This window comes from Engystomops pustulosus, chromosome 9, assembly GCF_040894005.1.
Source record: "Engystomops pustulosus chromosome 9, aEngPut4.maternal, whole genome shotgun sequence".
NCBI classification, from domain to species: domain Eukaryota; kingdom Metazoa; phylum Chordata; class Amphibia; order Anura; family Leptodactylidae; genus Engystomops; species Engystomops pustulosus.
This window is the reverse complement of record NC_092419.1, coordinates 97496724-97513816: the sequence shown is the minus strand read 5'-3', so window position 1 is coordinate 97513816 and position 17093 is coordinate 97496724. Positions and strand designations below refer to the sequence as shown.

Sequence of the window (17093 nt, the reverse complement as noted above, 5' to 3'; positions counted from 1 at the left end):
CACAACCATCTCTAGGGTTTACAGAGAATGGTCCAAAAAAGAAAAAACATCCAGTGAGTGGCACTTCTGTGGGCGGAAATGCCTTGTTGATGCCAGAGGTCAGAGGAGAATGGACAGACTGGTTCAAGCTGATAGAAAGGCAACAGTGACTCAAATCGCCACCCGTTACAACCAAGGTAGGCAGAAGAGCATCTCTGAACGCACAGTACGTCAAACTTTGAGGCAGATGGGCTACAGCAGCAGAAGACCACACCGGGTGCCACTCCTTTCAGCTAAGAACAGGAAACTGAGGCTACAATTTGCACAAGCTCATCGAAATTGGACAGTAGAAGATTGGAAAAACGTTGCCTGGTCTGATGAGTCTCGATTTCTGCTGCGACATTCGGATGGTAGGGTCAGAATTTGGCGTCAACAACATGAAAGCATGGATCCATCCTGCCTTGTATCAACGGTTCAGGCTGGTGGTGGTGGTGTCATGGTGTGGGGAATATTTTCTTGGCACTCTTTGGGCCCCTTGGTACAACGCCACAGCCTACCTGAGTATTGTTGCTGACCATGTCCATCCCTTTATGAGCACAATGTACCCTGTAACATCTGATGGCTACTTTCAGCAGGATAATGCGCCATGTCATAAAGCTGGAATCATCTCAGACTGGTTTCTTGAACATGACAATGAGGTCACTGTACTCAAATGGCCTCCACAGTCACCAGATCTCAATCCAATACAGCATCTTTGGGATGTGGTAGAACGGGAGATTCGCATCATGGATGTGCAGCCGACAAATCTGCAGCAACTGTGTGTTGCCATCATGTCAATATGGACCAAAATCTCTGAGGAGCTTCCAGCACCTTGTTGAATCTATGCCACGAAGAATTGAGGCAGTTCTGAAGGCAAAAGGGGGTCCAACCCGTTACTAGCATGGTGTACCTAATAAAGTGGCCGGTGAGTGTATGTGACTTCAGCAAAGTAAACATGCGATATGCAACTTTATTGATCCCCCGGGGGGGGGGGATTGTTTTGTACATGGTACCAGGCAATTGCTACATACAGTTAGGGATAAGGATAGGCTTACACGTTACAGATACAGTTACATACTTTACAAGAGACGCTTTATGTACACACATTACAAATACAATTACTCACAATGTTTGTTACTAATACAAGACTTGCTTGCTGACTACTTGCTTTATGTTACTGTTGACATGATTCACACACACACCTACGTGCATAATACAGTTTGTATACATATTACATGACATATTTTATAGGCTACATACAGGTTGGAGGATACAGGGAAATGTAAGACAAAAGACTAGGGGGGTGTATGGCATTACACTGTAGGGGGCTCAAAGCCCTCAGTGGTTCACCTTGGCCTGGGATATGCATGGCCCAGATGGCATTCAGTGCTGGCGCTCCTCGCTTTCTGATGTAGTAACACTGAGGCTTGGGTGGCACCATGTGGGGTTAGGGCTTCTGAAGGCCCAGTGATGAAACAATGAGCTGCCTGGTGCGTCACGGGTGCTCCTGAGAAGCTTGATGCAAGTGCTGCCGATGCTGAGCCCCATGGTAACCGAGGACACCGGTTGTAACGAGCTTACAAATGCTGGGGCCTGGTGGCTGTGCCTACTTCTACTTTTGGGACTTGATTGATAGGACCTGGTGACGGGAGTTTGGGGGGAGATCAAGGGGGAGGTAGCAGGGGGCAGGGCACACACAGCAGCTGGTACAGGACACGCCGCCGCTAGGGATGCGCACGCCAAAGCTGTGGTTGTCTCTACATGATTTCTGATGCACCGTTGGGTTGGTCTCCGTAGACAGCCCTTGCGGTCCCCTGTGGGTCTACGTTGGCTTCCGATGCCTGAAGCAAAACTTTGTGAGAGCAGGCAGGTCACACTGGTCCACGTTTCCGTCCCTTCGTTAATGGTTGTGGTGGTCACTCGACTCCCCCATCGAGTTGGGCTCGGATCCCAGTTCCCAGGGCAGGACACCTTCTGTGGCTGGACTCTGGGTTGTGCCGGTCTCCTGCCAGCTGGTCTTATCTTTGTGCCCGAATTGGCACTGGAATGGTGTGGTGGTAAGTTTGGGCCAAACCAGGTAAAGAAAATCGGGAAAAGATAGGGGGGAAATGCTGGAGCTGCTATACAGGCAGCTGTCTATTGCGGCGCCATTACAAAACCCTTTGGACCATGGTGGGGGTGAATGGCTGCAGAGTTGAATATGGACCACATGCCACGTGGTTACGGTGCCACGGCGCAGCGCGTGCCCAGGACCCAGCTATGACCTCAGTGGTTGTGTGCTTCTCATAAATATATGGCAGGGTCACAAAGGCTGCTCTAAATTTTCCAGGCAGTGAATCAGCTAAATTGATCCAAATCATAATTTCGCCTCCCCCATAGCACTTCATGCATTGTGCTTGCCCCTCCGGCGTCCGGTTTGCCAATAATCGCCATGCGCATTTGTTTTCTTGGTCTGCAGACATTCCAGGCAGGACTTTTATAACGTGACCGCATCCTCTCCCCACGATGTGATGTCTTTGTAAGGGGTTTGGTTCACGCTGCCGTTTAATCTTCTTCACAGCTGGATGGGAGCAGTGTAGACACGCAGTCTGCCCCGGCCTCAGCCGTCAGCTCATCTGGAGGACAGAAGTGCGGAGCGATGTGATAATCACGGCTCTCATCTACTGGGAGATCATTACAGCGCACCAAGAATAGTTTCACTTTATTCCAGCCTTGCCTGTGTCCTGGATTCAGTCGGACCCCTGTCCTTTCAATTTCAAGCCCAGCGCCGAGGATAATTATACGGCAAGCCTGTGCTAGACGTGTGTCACTGCCGTATGGTAACAGATAGGAGGCCGGGGCAGTGGTGGATTGAGCAGGGATCCATTAAGATTCCTGCAGACACCAGTCCTTGAGATGGCCTTGGTGGTCACAATTTGTCCCTTGTTGTACCAGTCCCTAACCTTCCATAAGTGCCTATAGAGAAGATTGAGAATGAAGAATTTCAAAGAAGACCTGTCACCAGAATTTGACTGTCCTGACTAACAATGCCTGCTGATATAGGGTTACAAGTCCTCCCCATAGCACCTTAAATTAGCTGCCAGTGGGGCACTGTACCTTAATTACAGCCATTTTTCATATATGCAAATTCGTTTTTGTGACTCATCTCTGGTATCACTGACTCCTCTCTTTCAGACTGGCAGTGAGCCACGCCCCCTTATTGTGACTGACATATCTGTGTCTCTTCAAATCCCTGCTGTGCCTACTTAGGGACTGTCTGCTAATATTCAACTAGACATGTAGAGCTCTATGTACAGATGGGTGCATCTAAGTGTTGGATCTTGCGACACAATTTAAAATTTAAATCCCGCACGAATCAGTCTGATTGTCCGACGGCACGCCCCCTAAATTGTGCTGCATGGAAGCCAGCACAGCTGCGCCAAAAATCTATTGCGTGCGCCAAAATCCCAGCGCAGACACTTGCTAAATACCTGTGCAAGCCGTGTAATCCCTGGAAAAGGTGCACAGAGCAGTGCTACTCTTAGTAAATGAGCCCCATTGTGTCACATTTTTATACATTGTGTTACATTCATGACATATGACCAGTGACGACATCATAGGTCCTTCAGACTTCTAAGAATAGCAAACTGTACACCATGTATGTGATTACATGAAATAACAGCAGCCTCCATGGAGGATGAAGAGGAGTGGAAGTCCATTTAGGCTGCTGTGACTTCATGTGGTCAGATACATGCATGGGGTTCAGTTTGCTATTGTTAAGAGGCTAAAGTACCTGAGATGATGTCACTCTGGTCACATGACATGAACTGTGACCAGTAAGGACGCATAAGGCATGGGGAGGAGTAGATGGGAGGGGCCGGATGAGGAGGCAAAACTATTTTTGGCTAATAGAAGGGGTCAGTTAGTTATAAGGGCTTTATAGGAACCTGTCACTGGCTGTATATGTGCAAATGTGGTGACATGTTCCCTTTAAGCCCCAGGCATAGGAGAATGTTAGCTCCAGGACCTTGTTTGCACTGCAGGTTGTGCAAGAGGCGACTTAAAGGGGTTGTCCCTTAGAAAAACAGGGCCAAATTCGGACAAAGGTTGTGAATGATATTGCAGGTCAGCTCCCTACAAAAAGAACATGTGAAAAAGTGCATATATAGCATTTCTAAGCCCCAGGTCAGTGTAGGCGGCAATGTTATGTGAGCAGTCAGGACAGTGATCGGGCAAGGCTGCAGGGTGATTGCCGCTGGATCTGTCTCTATCCTCAACTACAAAAAGTAAAAGCAAATGAGGCTCGATGAATCAATACAGCAATTGGGAGCACTTGTAAGAACTGCAGCGCTCCCCCATCCAGCTGTGCGACTATTCATCCAGGATCTATATGACTGATTGTTACTATTGAGTGACAGCTGCAGTCCAGATTGCATATAACTGAATGCATTTGGGCTACGGCTGTAGGTCAATAGTTGAAATCAATCCGGTCACATCATAACCCTGGCCTGAGGCCGTGTTCACACCTTGCGTTTATATCCATGTTAATGCAATGTAAATGCAAAGTGTGAACGCACCCTGAGGGTGAAGACACACATGGCGTTTTTGGGCCGTTTTTACTAAGTGCGTTTTCAGATCTTTAAAAACTCATGCGTTAAAAAACGCATGCGTTTTTGTCAGTTTTTCAGAAACGGACAAAAACGCATGCGTTTTCAAAAACCGCATGCGTTTTTAAAAAACGGATGCGTTTTTAACGATCTGAAAACGCACTTAGTAAAAACGGCCCAAAAACGCCATGTGTGTCTTCACCCTAAGTGTGAAGACACACATGGCGTTTTTAGGCCGTTTTTGGGCCGTTTTTAGTTAGTGCGTTTTCAGATCGTTAAAAACGCATGCGTTTTTTGAAAAACGCATGCGTTTTTGACCAGTTTGAATTAAGATAATTGCTCAAACCTGTCAAAAACGTATGCGTTTTCAAAAAACGCATGCGTTTTTAACGATCTGAAAATGCACTTAGTAAAAACGGCCCAAAAACGCCATGTGTGTCTTCACCCTAAGGGTGAAGACACACATGGCGTTTTTGGGCCGTTTTTGGGCCGTTTTTACTAAGTGCGTTTTCAGATCGTTAAAAACGCATGCGTTAAAAAACGCATCCGTTTTTTAAAAACGCATGCGTTTTTTAAAAACGCATGCGTTTTTTGAAAACGCATGCGTTTTTATCCGTTTTTCCGAAATTGTGCAATGAAAAACGGACAAAAACGCATGCGTTTTCAAAAAACGCATGCGTTTTTAAAAAACGGATGCGTTTTTTAACGCATGCGTTTTTAACGATCTGAAAACGCACTTAGTAAAAACGGCCCAAAAACGGCCCAAAAACGCCATGTGTGTCTTCACCCTAAGGAGACCATGGTCGGTCCATGAATCCTGGACCATGCATTGACCGGATTCACCGACCATCCATCATATACAAGGAGTCCCGTTGTCTCCAGCAGCGCTGAACTATATTCAGACGCGTCAGCAGTGGTCAGCGTTCCTCCATTATCTAGGATTTATTAATCATTTAACATTTTGACAAAGTCATTACTTTACACAGAAATCTAAACGGTAAATGACTGATATTATGGTTAATAGGAAGAGAAAAAAAATAATGGGAAATCGCCGATTCCGGAATTCTGATTATTTCCTGTGATTGGCATGGAAGGGGTGCAGCTTCCAGCGGGTGGCACAGTCTGGCAGAGCCCGCTCTGTAATTTGTAGCAGCGCGGCCTTTTGTCAAGCAATCCTTCCATGAGGGCTCCACACCGCGAGGAAATTATTATGTTAACTAAACTAAATGGCAGGCGGAAGAAAGAAACGAGGCAAAGCGTGAAATGTAGAAGAAGTGCTGGGGAGCCGGGGGGAGATTATACAGCACCACAGACAGAAGCAAATGATCGCCGATGGATCCTCGAGCATCTTTTTGTCAATTTTTTTTTTATATATAGCGGAGATTTTATCCGATTTTTTTTGGATTGCATCTGGGTCTAGACATTATACCCTACCTTCCAGAACCAGAGCAGGTTCCACATCAACATAATCCCACCCTTAATCAGGAAAGGGCCATTCACTTTAACATAGGGCTTCATCAGCCCTTCCCTTTTTTCAGAATTGGGGACATGTATTTGTATGTGGCCCATAAGTAGATGACCTGTACAGCCAGTTAAAGGGGTTGTTTGCCCCTAAATACTAAATTTATAAAAGCTGAACCGTCAGTGTCATCAAGAAAATGCTTCTTGTCTTACAAAAAACAAGAACTCTGAGATTGAAACGCCATGAGAATTCTGGGAAAGGGATATGCAAATATGTTTTCCAGGATGGGAAAAGGAAAGAGTGAATTCAGTTAAAGGGACTGTGCCTCCAGATGTGACCCCTTTAGATTACTAGCCCCTTCAGTGAGGGTATGAAAATATGAGGACATTATTAAAAAAAAAAATCTGGTTTATCACATTGCAACATTAGTATGTGGTCTCTAAGGATTGCAAAACTACAACCCCCAGCATCCTATGAGGGACCGCAGCTGCTGGGGATGTCATAGATAAGAGAGTGCTGATGTAGAGTATAAAGCTGTGTTCACATATGGAATATTTCTTGCACACATTTCATGGTTCTTCTGAATAGGGTTGTTTTGGGTCACATATGTGGATTTCTTCCCCCTGTCACCAGATTTTACCAAATAAAACAACCGCTCCTCAGGTAGGGTATGAAGTGTCCTTTCCAGAATTCCCTCTTTTATGTGAAAAAAAATCTCCTCCAAAGACATGTGACAATGAGAAGAGAAGAGTCATGTTTTGCCTGAGATGAATTTAGAAGCTGCAGTGGGAGTGTCAGTTCAGACGCCCTTATCTTTGGTTCTGTAGCGCCCAGAAACATGCTACTGGTGTCATATTAAAGGTAAGAATCTCATCTTATAGATCATAGCATCAGGCTTGTAGTTCTTGCACAACTAGTGAATCTAGAAGTTAAAAACATAGCTGGAAATGGGAGCTGCAGATAGAAATCCAATGTCCATGTAGCTTACAAAACCACAAATCTGTTGTGATCCTCATCTTTAATAAAAGCCACAAAGATGGGTGCGTCTGAAGTAACGCTTAACTTAGTTTGAGTAGTTTTATGAGGTAAAATCTGGTGACAAGTTCCCTTTAAACTGTAGTAGGGGGGAAGAAAACCCTGTACTTGACCCAAAACAACCCCATTCAGAAGAACTATGAAACTGACGAAATTTCTGCAAGAAATCTACTGTGTGTGAACACAGCCTTATGCTCTCCATCTACTGTCTCTTGTCTTTGACTCTCCAGCTGTTGATCTATGACATCCCCAGCAGCTGCGGTCTCTCAGAGCATGCTGGGGGTTGTAGTTTTGCAATCCTTGGAGACCACATACTGATGTTGTAATGTAATGATAAACAGGAATTTTTTTTATTATGTCCTCATATTTTGGGCACAGAGTGTATACGGCCAATGATGCCAGGTCGACGTGTTGTGCAACCGGCAAGTTTGTGGAATTCACAGGTCAAAACAAGCGATGTCACAACACGGAGCGGTCATGGGATCCGGGGACTCGTGCCTGGAAGTGGAAGTTTTATTTAGAGATTCCAAGGATTCTCTTCTGGTTCCACTAAAGGGATGGAGGGGAGAAAACAGGAAATCGACATTATCCTATTTATGTCTTGTGGGAAAGCTGGGATAGAGATATAATTCATGGTGTGATGGGCCGATTATGTCATCTTCTGGATGTAGCAGGGTCCAGTTTGTCACTTGGTGCCACTCATCTTACCTTGTGCATGGACCATAGCACCGCATTAACCGGGACCAACTTCTTAGGATGATGTCAGATGCCTGGGAAAGTTGGGTGCCGAGTCATATCGTAATATTTGCTTGGTGGGGGGTCTTAGTGTCTGCTTTTACTGTAAATGCTTATATAGTGGTTCCTGTTATATGACTGGTGCTCTTAATATCTGTCCAGGGAGGGCACAGTAGGATGAGCCACCATCGCCCTCCTGACACCCCCCTATGGATGATGTGACGAGGAGACAGAACAGGACGCGTTGTGTCAGACGCCAGCACGTTGGTGGGAACAGCAGATCTTCTCCTTAAAGTCACACCGTGTCCGCAGTGTTGCAATAAAGCTTCCTTGTTTTGTAATTTCCTGATTTCAAGGAGCACAATCCCGTCTCTATTATGCGCTTCTGCCCGCTGCGGCTTGGCGGATAGGTCGCCCTGGCACCGCTGAGGATCGCCTGCCACGTGCTGCTCACATTGGACTTTTACTAAAAGAATCCAGTGCACAAAATAAAGAGTTAGATAAGGGGTTAAAAAAAGTTTTTTTTTTAGGGGGGAGCCGCCGGACATTGCCCAATGAGGACAGGCAGCATCAGATTATATTGGGAAAGTAGAATGTCCACAACTGATTGTCAATATATCCTTATATTTCCAGGAGGAATTACAGAGGAGGAGCACGACACAATGTTATGAAAATAGATGAGTATTTTGTACAATAAGTCAGTAGAGGAGACGGGTCGTTATAAAGGGTAAACCAATAAGGCAGCGTTCACACGTTGGGTTTAAATTGCGTTAACAATGTGCTAACATGATGTTAACACTGCATTTACAGTACATTTATGTATGGTAAATGCAATGTAAACACAGTGTTTACAATATATTAACAAACACTGCATGTGAACACAACCTAAGAGAGGTACTGAGTCCGCATTCACACCCCTGCTCACACATTGAGGTAACATTGCGTTTCCAGTACGTTTACTAAATGCTCAGGAAATGCCATGTTAAAGGACATTTATCACCAGATCAAGTATTGTAAACCAATCACGCTGACATACTGATGTGGGCCTCCTCTGGCAGGATCCTCTTTTAGCTTCTTAAGCCCTTGTTTTTTTTTAGAAAAAAAGGTTTTAAAAATTATGCAAATTAGCCTGAGGGGCTCCAGCGTCCATTAACTCCTATGGAGCCTGGAGCCCCTCAGGCTCATTTCCATAATGTTAAGCCGTTTTTTCTTAAAAAAAAACAGGGCATAAGAAGCTAAAAGAAGAGAGGATCCTGCCAGAGGAGGCACACACCAGTATGACAGTGTGATCTGGTGATAGATGTCCTTTTACTCAATGGGGCACATTTACTTACCTGTCCTGCGCGATCCCCGAAAGTGCATTGTCCAACCGGAATGCACTGCTGCCGCGATTCAAGTAGATTGTGCGCCCGATATTCTGCATCAGGTGCTCCGGAGTTCACCTACGTCTTCCTGATGTATGAAAGTGCATAATCTTGCGATTCAAATTGAAAGTTAAATCCCCCGCTTAGTCCGAATAAGTCAGATCCCCCCATTTCTGGCACACAAAAGCCGGCGCCCATGCGCCAAAATCCGATCGCACGCGACACAATCCCCTTCTAAATGCCTGTCCCAGCGGCGCAATCCCTGAAAACGTCGGAAAACCCGACCGAAATGCAGCCATGGGACTTGTGAACTTGGCCTAAGGGTGCAGGTCAGTGTGTAGCGATGACTCCCTTCCAATAGGAGTGGTGGGTGCAGTTAGTTATTAATTAAAGGGCATAAAACACCAGGAAGGACTGTATGCAAATGAGCCTAAGGGGCTCCAGGCTCCATAGGAGTTAATGAAGCTTGCAGCCCAATAGGCGCTTTTGCACACAGTCCTTTATCCTGATGGTAGATGCCCTTTAACAATGGGCAGAAGACTGGCGGGTAAATGAATCCTGCTGGTTTGTAAAATTCGCACCTTTGTGACCTACCTGGGTGGTTTTCTGCACTTTTCATGGTTGTAAATTGGATTGTATAAAAAGATGGCGCTTCACAGTGTGCAAGGAATAGGCTGACGGACTGACCCAGATTGTCGTTCCGGTTGAATTGTCTATCTCTGGTCTACTCCACAGCATAGGTGGGTGATATTCCTGGGGTTTCTGCACTATGTATGCATTTACCTGTATAATCTGACTGTAAATGTCCGTGGCCTGATTATGCCACGGGGATAGATATCTGATCTGGCATGACCACTATAGGCAGAGCATGACCACACACAGTCTGACAGGAGCTGTCAGCGCGCTTTCCTTCCGGACCACTTACTATCCTCTCCCTATTATAAAGAGGATCATCTGGAAAGGGGGCTTGTTTAACCCCATAAATGCTGCACTAGTAGCCCCAGATGACTAAATTTGATTGTACTTTTGTTTTTGGCCCTGATGTTGGTTGAGACACATGATGGCTGATATGGTCTCTTATCTCTCAGATGTACGTGCTGATGAATAATGTGACTGCTGGAGGCTGTAGTCAGGTAAGTTGTGCCATTTCCATAGTGATCCGTCTGTAACTCCTACTTATCGGGCTCTGAAGTTCTGCAGCTGTGATACATTTGGGTTCTGCCTCTGCGGGTAGTCATACTTTTAGTCATACTTCCCACTCATTGTCTCGTAAATGAAAGCATATCCAATTCTTCATCAGCTCCGGACCCTAGTGGACTGGAGGGTCGTCTCTTGTAAACCGTGGATCAGACCCATTGATTTTCATGGGCTGCCATTCTTTATTCGTCCTGTAGAGGCGCTGTAGGCAAAATTATCATAAATATTGTGAATGCCCTTCTAGTTTGGGGCACATGCTCAACTAACATGAACATTCGACCTCTAGTGTTGGGCTAAGTTGGCTCAGGACCCCCGTTCTAGTCATGGGTTGGGGTCCCAATGATGCGACCACCCCCAGAGATCAGACCACCCCCTGTGATGGACATGACTGTGTTGTTCTAGCTGGAAAAGTGATAGTGATTAGTGTTTATTGGCACAGACACAGGTCACAACTGAGTCACAAACACATCCGGCCTCGCCCCTACATGTGGTTTACACATTTACTTACAGATCTTTACCAAAAATACCAGATTGTCAGAAGTTGGTCATAATACATACGGCTATAACGAGCGCTGAAGTAGCAGTTGCATTGCACAAAGACCCCTAAAATAAGATTATTATCATTATGGCACCTTTTACCCCATGCAGAGCACATGATGTCACATACTTTATATAATTGTTATGGTTTATACGCTTATTTGCTAAGCCAATTATTGGGTGCAAACAAATCCACAAGCTCATTTCTAAAAGGGTTTCATAGGTGTACATAGAGTCTGGAGCCCCTCAGGCTCATTTGCATACACTATTTGGTGGTAGATTCATTTTAAGTAAAAGATGGCTGTCTGTTTCTAAAGCAGCGCCACCAATATCCACAGGTCGTATGTGGTATTGCAGGTCACATCAGTACAACATAGAGTGGCATAGAGGAACCCTACTAGTTCACACCTATAAGGAGGGGGGGCACGATGTCTGTCTAAGGTGTTTAGATGTAGGTGCAATGTGGGCAAAGCGATGCTACATTGATATGACCTGTAGTACCACATAAAACCCGTGGACAGGTGTGACACTGTATTCGTAAAGGATTTTATTTCTTGTATTTGACACTGTATTTCTTGTAAAAGTGGCCAAAGTTTCACACAACCTCACGTCATCCTTGAGTTCTCCCATTCCTCATTCCGATGGCCATTCCGGAACATGGTGCGCGTTATCTGTGATAAATCAACTCTTATTGGGTCCTCAGTTGACATCATCAATCCATATGCTACAAATGGGGGACTCGGGACCCCTTTCTCCTAATTGTTAAGTGTCAAGTCCGCAGGCTACATGTAGTAAATTTGATCAAATCTTCCAACTTTATTTATACCTCTATTCTTTACATTTTCGACAGGTGATCCAACCCAATTTGACCTCGAGGTGTCACCTACTACAATTAGGATGAAGACAAGGTACCCTGCGCCAGTGACAGGTGGTGTAGTAGACCTGAATATTAATTAACCCCGTGGTGTAAGCCGATCAATGCGTCGTGATAGATCCATCAAGCAGAACGGCAGCAGATGTTAACCCTTTATATCATCACCCCCACGGATGATGATTCGCTGATGGGACGGTTACATCTCCCTTCCTCAGGGGATCTGCTTGTATTTGTAGAGCGGGGAGCGAGGGATTGACCTCATCCATATGCTCCGGGGTTACACTGCTATACCAGACCTGGCAGTGCGGCCGCTGAGGGGTTAATAGGGACTATAAGACAGGATGCAGCATAAGTCATGAAAAAAAGCAAAGGACAGTATTCCAGAGAGATGGGGGGTGGGTAAACCATGTGCGAGGGGAAAATCCAGACCAGATTTTAAATACATCTGACGTGAAAATCCAACGGCAAGGAAAGAGAGTCAGATTTCACATACACAGAGAGAAAAAAAAAGGGAAGAGAACGGGAAGAAAAAACTGAAGGCAGAGGAGGAAATGTGAAAGCCAAAAGCATCACTAGCAAAAGGAAGAAGGGAGAACAAAAGAAAAGACACAGTGAGACGCTGCGAGGTGTAGAGGTGGCAACACAAGGCATGATTGTGCACCCAAGGGTGCTGCCAGAGACAAGATCAGGGTGCTCTGCTGCGGGGTTTTTTTTTTTTTGGGAAGCAGCGCCGCAGAGGATTTAAGGACAACTCAGGACAGGGAATTAATTCAAAGAGAAGCAATCTGCAGGAGCAGAGCAGCGGCGATGGATTAGCACGGAGGATGTTGGAGCATGGACACCGCCGTCCTATAAGATAGGATTAGACAAGATCCCATAGGCAAGGCTGTGCAGTCATACTGCAGTGTCTGCTCCACAGCGGCATCCCCTGCTGATACAGCACCTTGGATTACAAAAATACTGCAGGAGGAGGGAAGAGGCGGACAAAAAAATGAACATCAAACATATGGATATTTACGTTTTTTGAGGTTTTATCAGCGGCTCCTCATCCGGCACAAGGAGAAGGATTATATTGGGCTCTTGTGCAATAAGGGTGCCGCTACTACTACTAGTCCATGTTCTTCTACCAATGCCTGGAGCCTCTTTATGTCTGTGCGGCCAGACACCTCTCCTGGCTTCCCATATGGTCAGAGGGGAAAGGGTGAGCTGGCAGGTAAAGGGACGCAGGCCTGTCCCCTGTCCCCTACAAACATGCAGGTAAATAGACCTCGGAGCACGGCGTACACCTACCCACCATCCAGCACCAGAGAGGAACCAGGCTCCTACGCCAAGCAATTCCAAACCAGACGCTTCTCATACCATATAGGGGGTGCCGCACCTGGTCCTGGCCCCCATGCACCTCATCATGATGGTAAGTGACCCAAAGCATTCAATATACTGCATCAATCTGTGCTATATACTGTATATACAGTCAGCTAGGAGGGCGAAGCTGCGTCCATAGAACAGGTCATTATAGTTAAAACCATTAAAAGTGTCAAAGATTTGCATTTTTTTTTGGTTGCTCACAACATCACATACTGGTCATCGGTGGTACTGCATCTTCAATCAATTATTAATTGCTTATTACATGTTTTGAGGGGCATTTTTTCGGAATGACAATCTGTATAGGAGGTTACTTCTTCCTATATTACGTGGACAGCTTGTAAATGAACAATCTGGGTCCGAATCATTGCTATGATAGATATTAGGATTGATGGCACCCCCTTCCGCTTATCTAATGCACAGAACTACTAGGTTGCATACAAAATAGGAAGGATTGATACTGGATACTGGAGCTACCACATTAATTCATTTGGTAGTGAGTGAATTGTCCAATATTACGGTACAGACACACGTTGCGGCAATCGCTTACGACTCCTGACACCTGCGCAGGTCTGTGGATGCACAATTTTAGTAAATGCATAAGAATTGCAATCCCTTTGGGTTTTCTTGCACTGATGAGGGGTAAGAATCCAGATATAACTTACTTTTGGTGGAGGCTTTGATTTGATTTTTCTAAACTACTACTTTGCATACTTTACCCATAAAGCATTGCCTAAAAATAACCTCCCTAAATGGGGTCCCTTCATTGAGAACCCTTTAATTTATGGGGTGGTAAATGTATCACCTATGCATATAGGTTGGATTTTTATATGAATTGTGACAGGCTCCCTAGATGTACCCCTAATGTAACGGTGGCAGGATTTGGGGTGGGTCCTATGAGGAGTCTTGTGCTATCTTTGCATAAAGCCATCCCGACCTCAAATATGCATTATGGGAAATGGATACACTAGGAGAAGTTGTTTCCCGAGATTTCCGGACACGGTCACATTCCAGAATGCATCATGCTACTCGGCCAATTATATCATAGCCACCCCCAGTACAGGATCACGTCCCCCAAGCTGTGTTATGCCGAAAAGATATCCTAATAATAACTTATGGCGGCCACACACGCCACTTAGTGGCCCACCCACAGAATTTCCCTAATCTATAGGACCAGATGCTATAAGATCCCACCGGTCCAGTAATCTCCATATTGTTATCTATATGTAACATTGCATAACAGGGATTTTGGTTAAGAGGGGAACACTTCTCCCCCCTCCGCTATGACAGAACACCTGCATTGCCCACATGGGCCAAATACCTTCTGCTTCGTCCAATGTAAATAACAGCGACCATCTGCAAAGGAAACATTTCCAGCAAATCCGTTAACATTTCCATTGCCGGAGACCCCAGATTTCCACATTTTCTCCTAGGAGATTATCAGTGGGACATGAAATATTATCCATCTGTTAAGTTAGAAAAGTTATTAATATGACCAATGAAAATGTTTTTCCCAACCTTTTATGGTCTTCTGAAGAGCGAACCTCTCTAGTAATATATCACAAAAGAACGGTAATTGTGCTGTGTATATACTCTTCTCTACTACCCTGTTCCACACAGGGCCGCCATTAGGAATTTTGGGGCCCTTTACTGGTAAATTTTGTGGGCCCCACCACACCCAACAGAATGATAATCCGGCCCTGTGTACACAGTGGGGGTCATTTACTAAGGGCCCGATTCGCGTTTTCCCGACGTGTTACCCAAATATTTCCGATTTGCGCCGATTTTCCCTGTATTGCCCCGGGATTTTGGCGCACGCAATCAGATTGTGGCGCATCGGCGCTGGCATGCACGCGACGGAAATCGGGGGGCGGGGCCGAAGGAAAACCCGACGGATTCGGAAAAAACGCCGCATTTAAAAAAAAATGTTTCGCGGAGCTTGCACTTACCTTCACTCAGCTCGGCTCGGTGTATTCCAGTGCGTTCCGGGGAACTTCAGCGCAACAGCGCCACCTGGCGGACGTCGGAGGAACTGCCTTAATAAATCCCGGCTGGACCCGAATCCAGCGCAGAGAACGCGCCGCTGGATCGCGAATGGACCGGGTAAGTTAATCTGCCCCAGTGTGTTCCCTGCACCTGGGAAGGGAGGAGGGTTTTCTGTGACTAGGGGGCCCTTCTCCTCCTCACACTAAATCCCTCCTGATGGTGGCCCTGGTTGCACATGGCTTATAAAGTCACACAGACATAATAGAGGGGTCTCCAGTTATCTAAAAGGTTTCAGTCATTCAGTGAATTCATTGGTCGTAGCATACTCCTTGAATCCGGGGTGTATATTTCCTGGGGCACCAGAGATGGGTCCAATGCAACTCTTCTATAGGTAAAATTAAAGGGGTATTCACATTAAGTTTAATTAATCTGCCATATATATATATACATTTCTCCAATTAGTTATTACAATTAAATTTACACGGTGAGAAGATAATTTCTCATAAATGTAGTGATATGGTCCGTTAGAAACAAGACTGTGTCCTTGGATACGACCTCCCCTGCTGGAGAGATTGCACAAAGAAACAAAAATTTTTGTATGTGAAATGTCTGGGAGTTACTGCAAGTCCCATAACCGTCCTGAGGCATTGAAGGCTGAATCCAGGTGGTCGTGGAGGGCTCAATACAGGGCTCATGTCTGGCCACTGCTGCTAATGTTGCTGGGTGGTTGTATCCAAGGAAGCTGTCTCGTTTCTAAGGGTCCATATGACTACATTCATGAGAAATTATCTTCACACAGGAACTTTTGTTTTCATAACATCCAATTGTAATGTTTACATAAGGCAAATTAATCAAATTAAATGTGAATGCCCAGATGGGATTTCCCCCTTAAGTGTTCTTGGGGAGACACTAATCCACAGGAAGTTGAGATCCTGTGAGTGGTTTAGTTTCCCAATTAGTCCTGGTCACCTCTTTGTGCGTTTTCTAGCTATGTGGTTCCTGGCACCCACTCCACAAGTATGGATGAAGCTTTGATGATCCACATCTGGATCTGCTGGTTCAGACATTGATGGTGCATCCTTTGGTTTTTGTCTACACTACAACCTTTATATATGTTGTCTTAGATTAGACCAGGATCTTTTGGCCTCCTAATACACCAGGTCCCAACATCAACTTCAACCACTGTTAGAATAGAGGAACCTTGAGCCCACCATTAGTGGTGAGGAGACCCTCCATCTATATTGGAGCTGTTCCCTTTAAGGCCTAATCTAATGTAGTGGTCTCCCATCACAGCCTTAATCCACATGGCAGCCTGGTGTCTCGGAGAGTGTTTTGGTCTTGCCTTTATTAAATTTTGGTTATGTGTCCCCTCCATATGTCATCAAACATTGTTCTATGTGTCTGCGATGGGCAGGAGGAAGCCCACTTTGTACTACAGGTGGTCCCCTACTTAAGGACCCCCGACTTACAGACAACCCATAGTTACAGACGGACCCCTCTGACCTCTGGTGAAGCTCTCTGGATGTTACTATAGTCCCCGGCTGCAATGATCAGCTGTAAGGTGTCTGTAATGAAGATTTATTGATAATCCTTGGTCCCATTACAGCAAAAATTTTGAAACTCCAATTGTCACTGGGACAAAAGAATTTCAATTATGAAATATACAGTTTCAACTTACATACAAATTCAACTTAAGAACAAACCTCCGGACCCTATCTTGTATGTAACCCGGGGACTGCCTGTACTAGGATCTTCTCCATTGATTAAGGTGAATGTTTTTGCACAAGAACAATCGAGTAGCTGATCAATACTGCCACCAATCTCATCGGCTATCCTCTTTTCCAGCTGCATCCGTCTTCTTGCTTTTACTATGATGGCCTCCCTGCATGTACCCAGGGGTGTGCATACTGCTTTAAGGTCTATCCGTATGTCTACAG

The 17093-nt window shown here is 45.5% G+C and overlaps 1 protein-coding gene across 1 annotated transcript in view; it reads left to right on the top strand.

The window, feature by feature from the left end:
• The first annotated feature begins 11794 nt into the window (after positions 1 to 11794).
• The window catches only part of FGD1 (FYVE, RhoGEF and PH domain containing 1), a 78691-nt gene continuing 73392 nt past the window's right edge, over positions 11795 to 17093 (top strand). Inside the window, exon 1 of the mRNA XM_072124327.1 lies at positions 11795 to 13219. Coding sequence (XP_071980428.1) covers positions 12955 to 13219 — 265 coding nt within the window. The 5' untranslated portion in view covers positions 11795 to 12954. The remainder of the gene's footprint in view (positions 13220 to 17093) is intronic.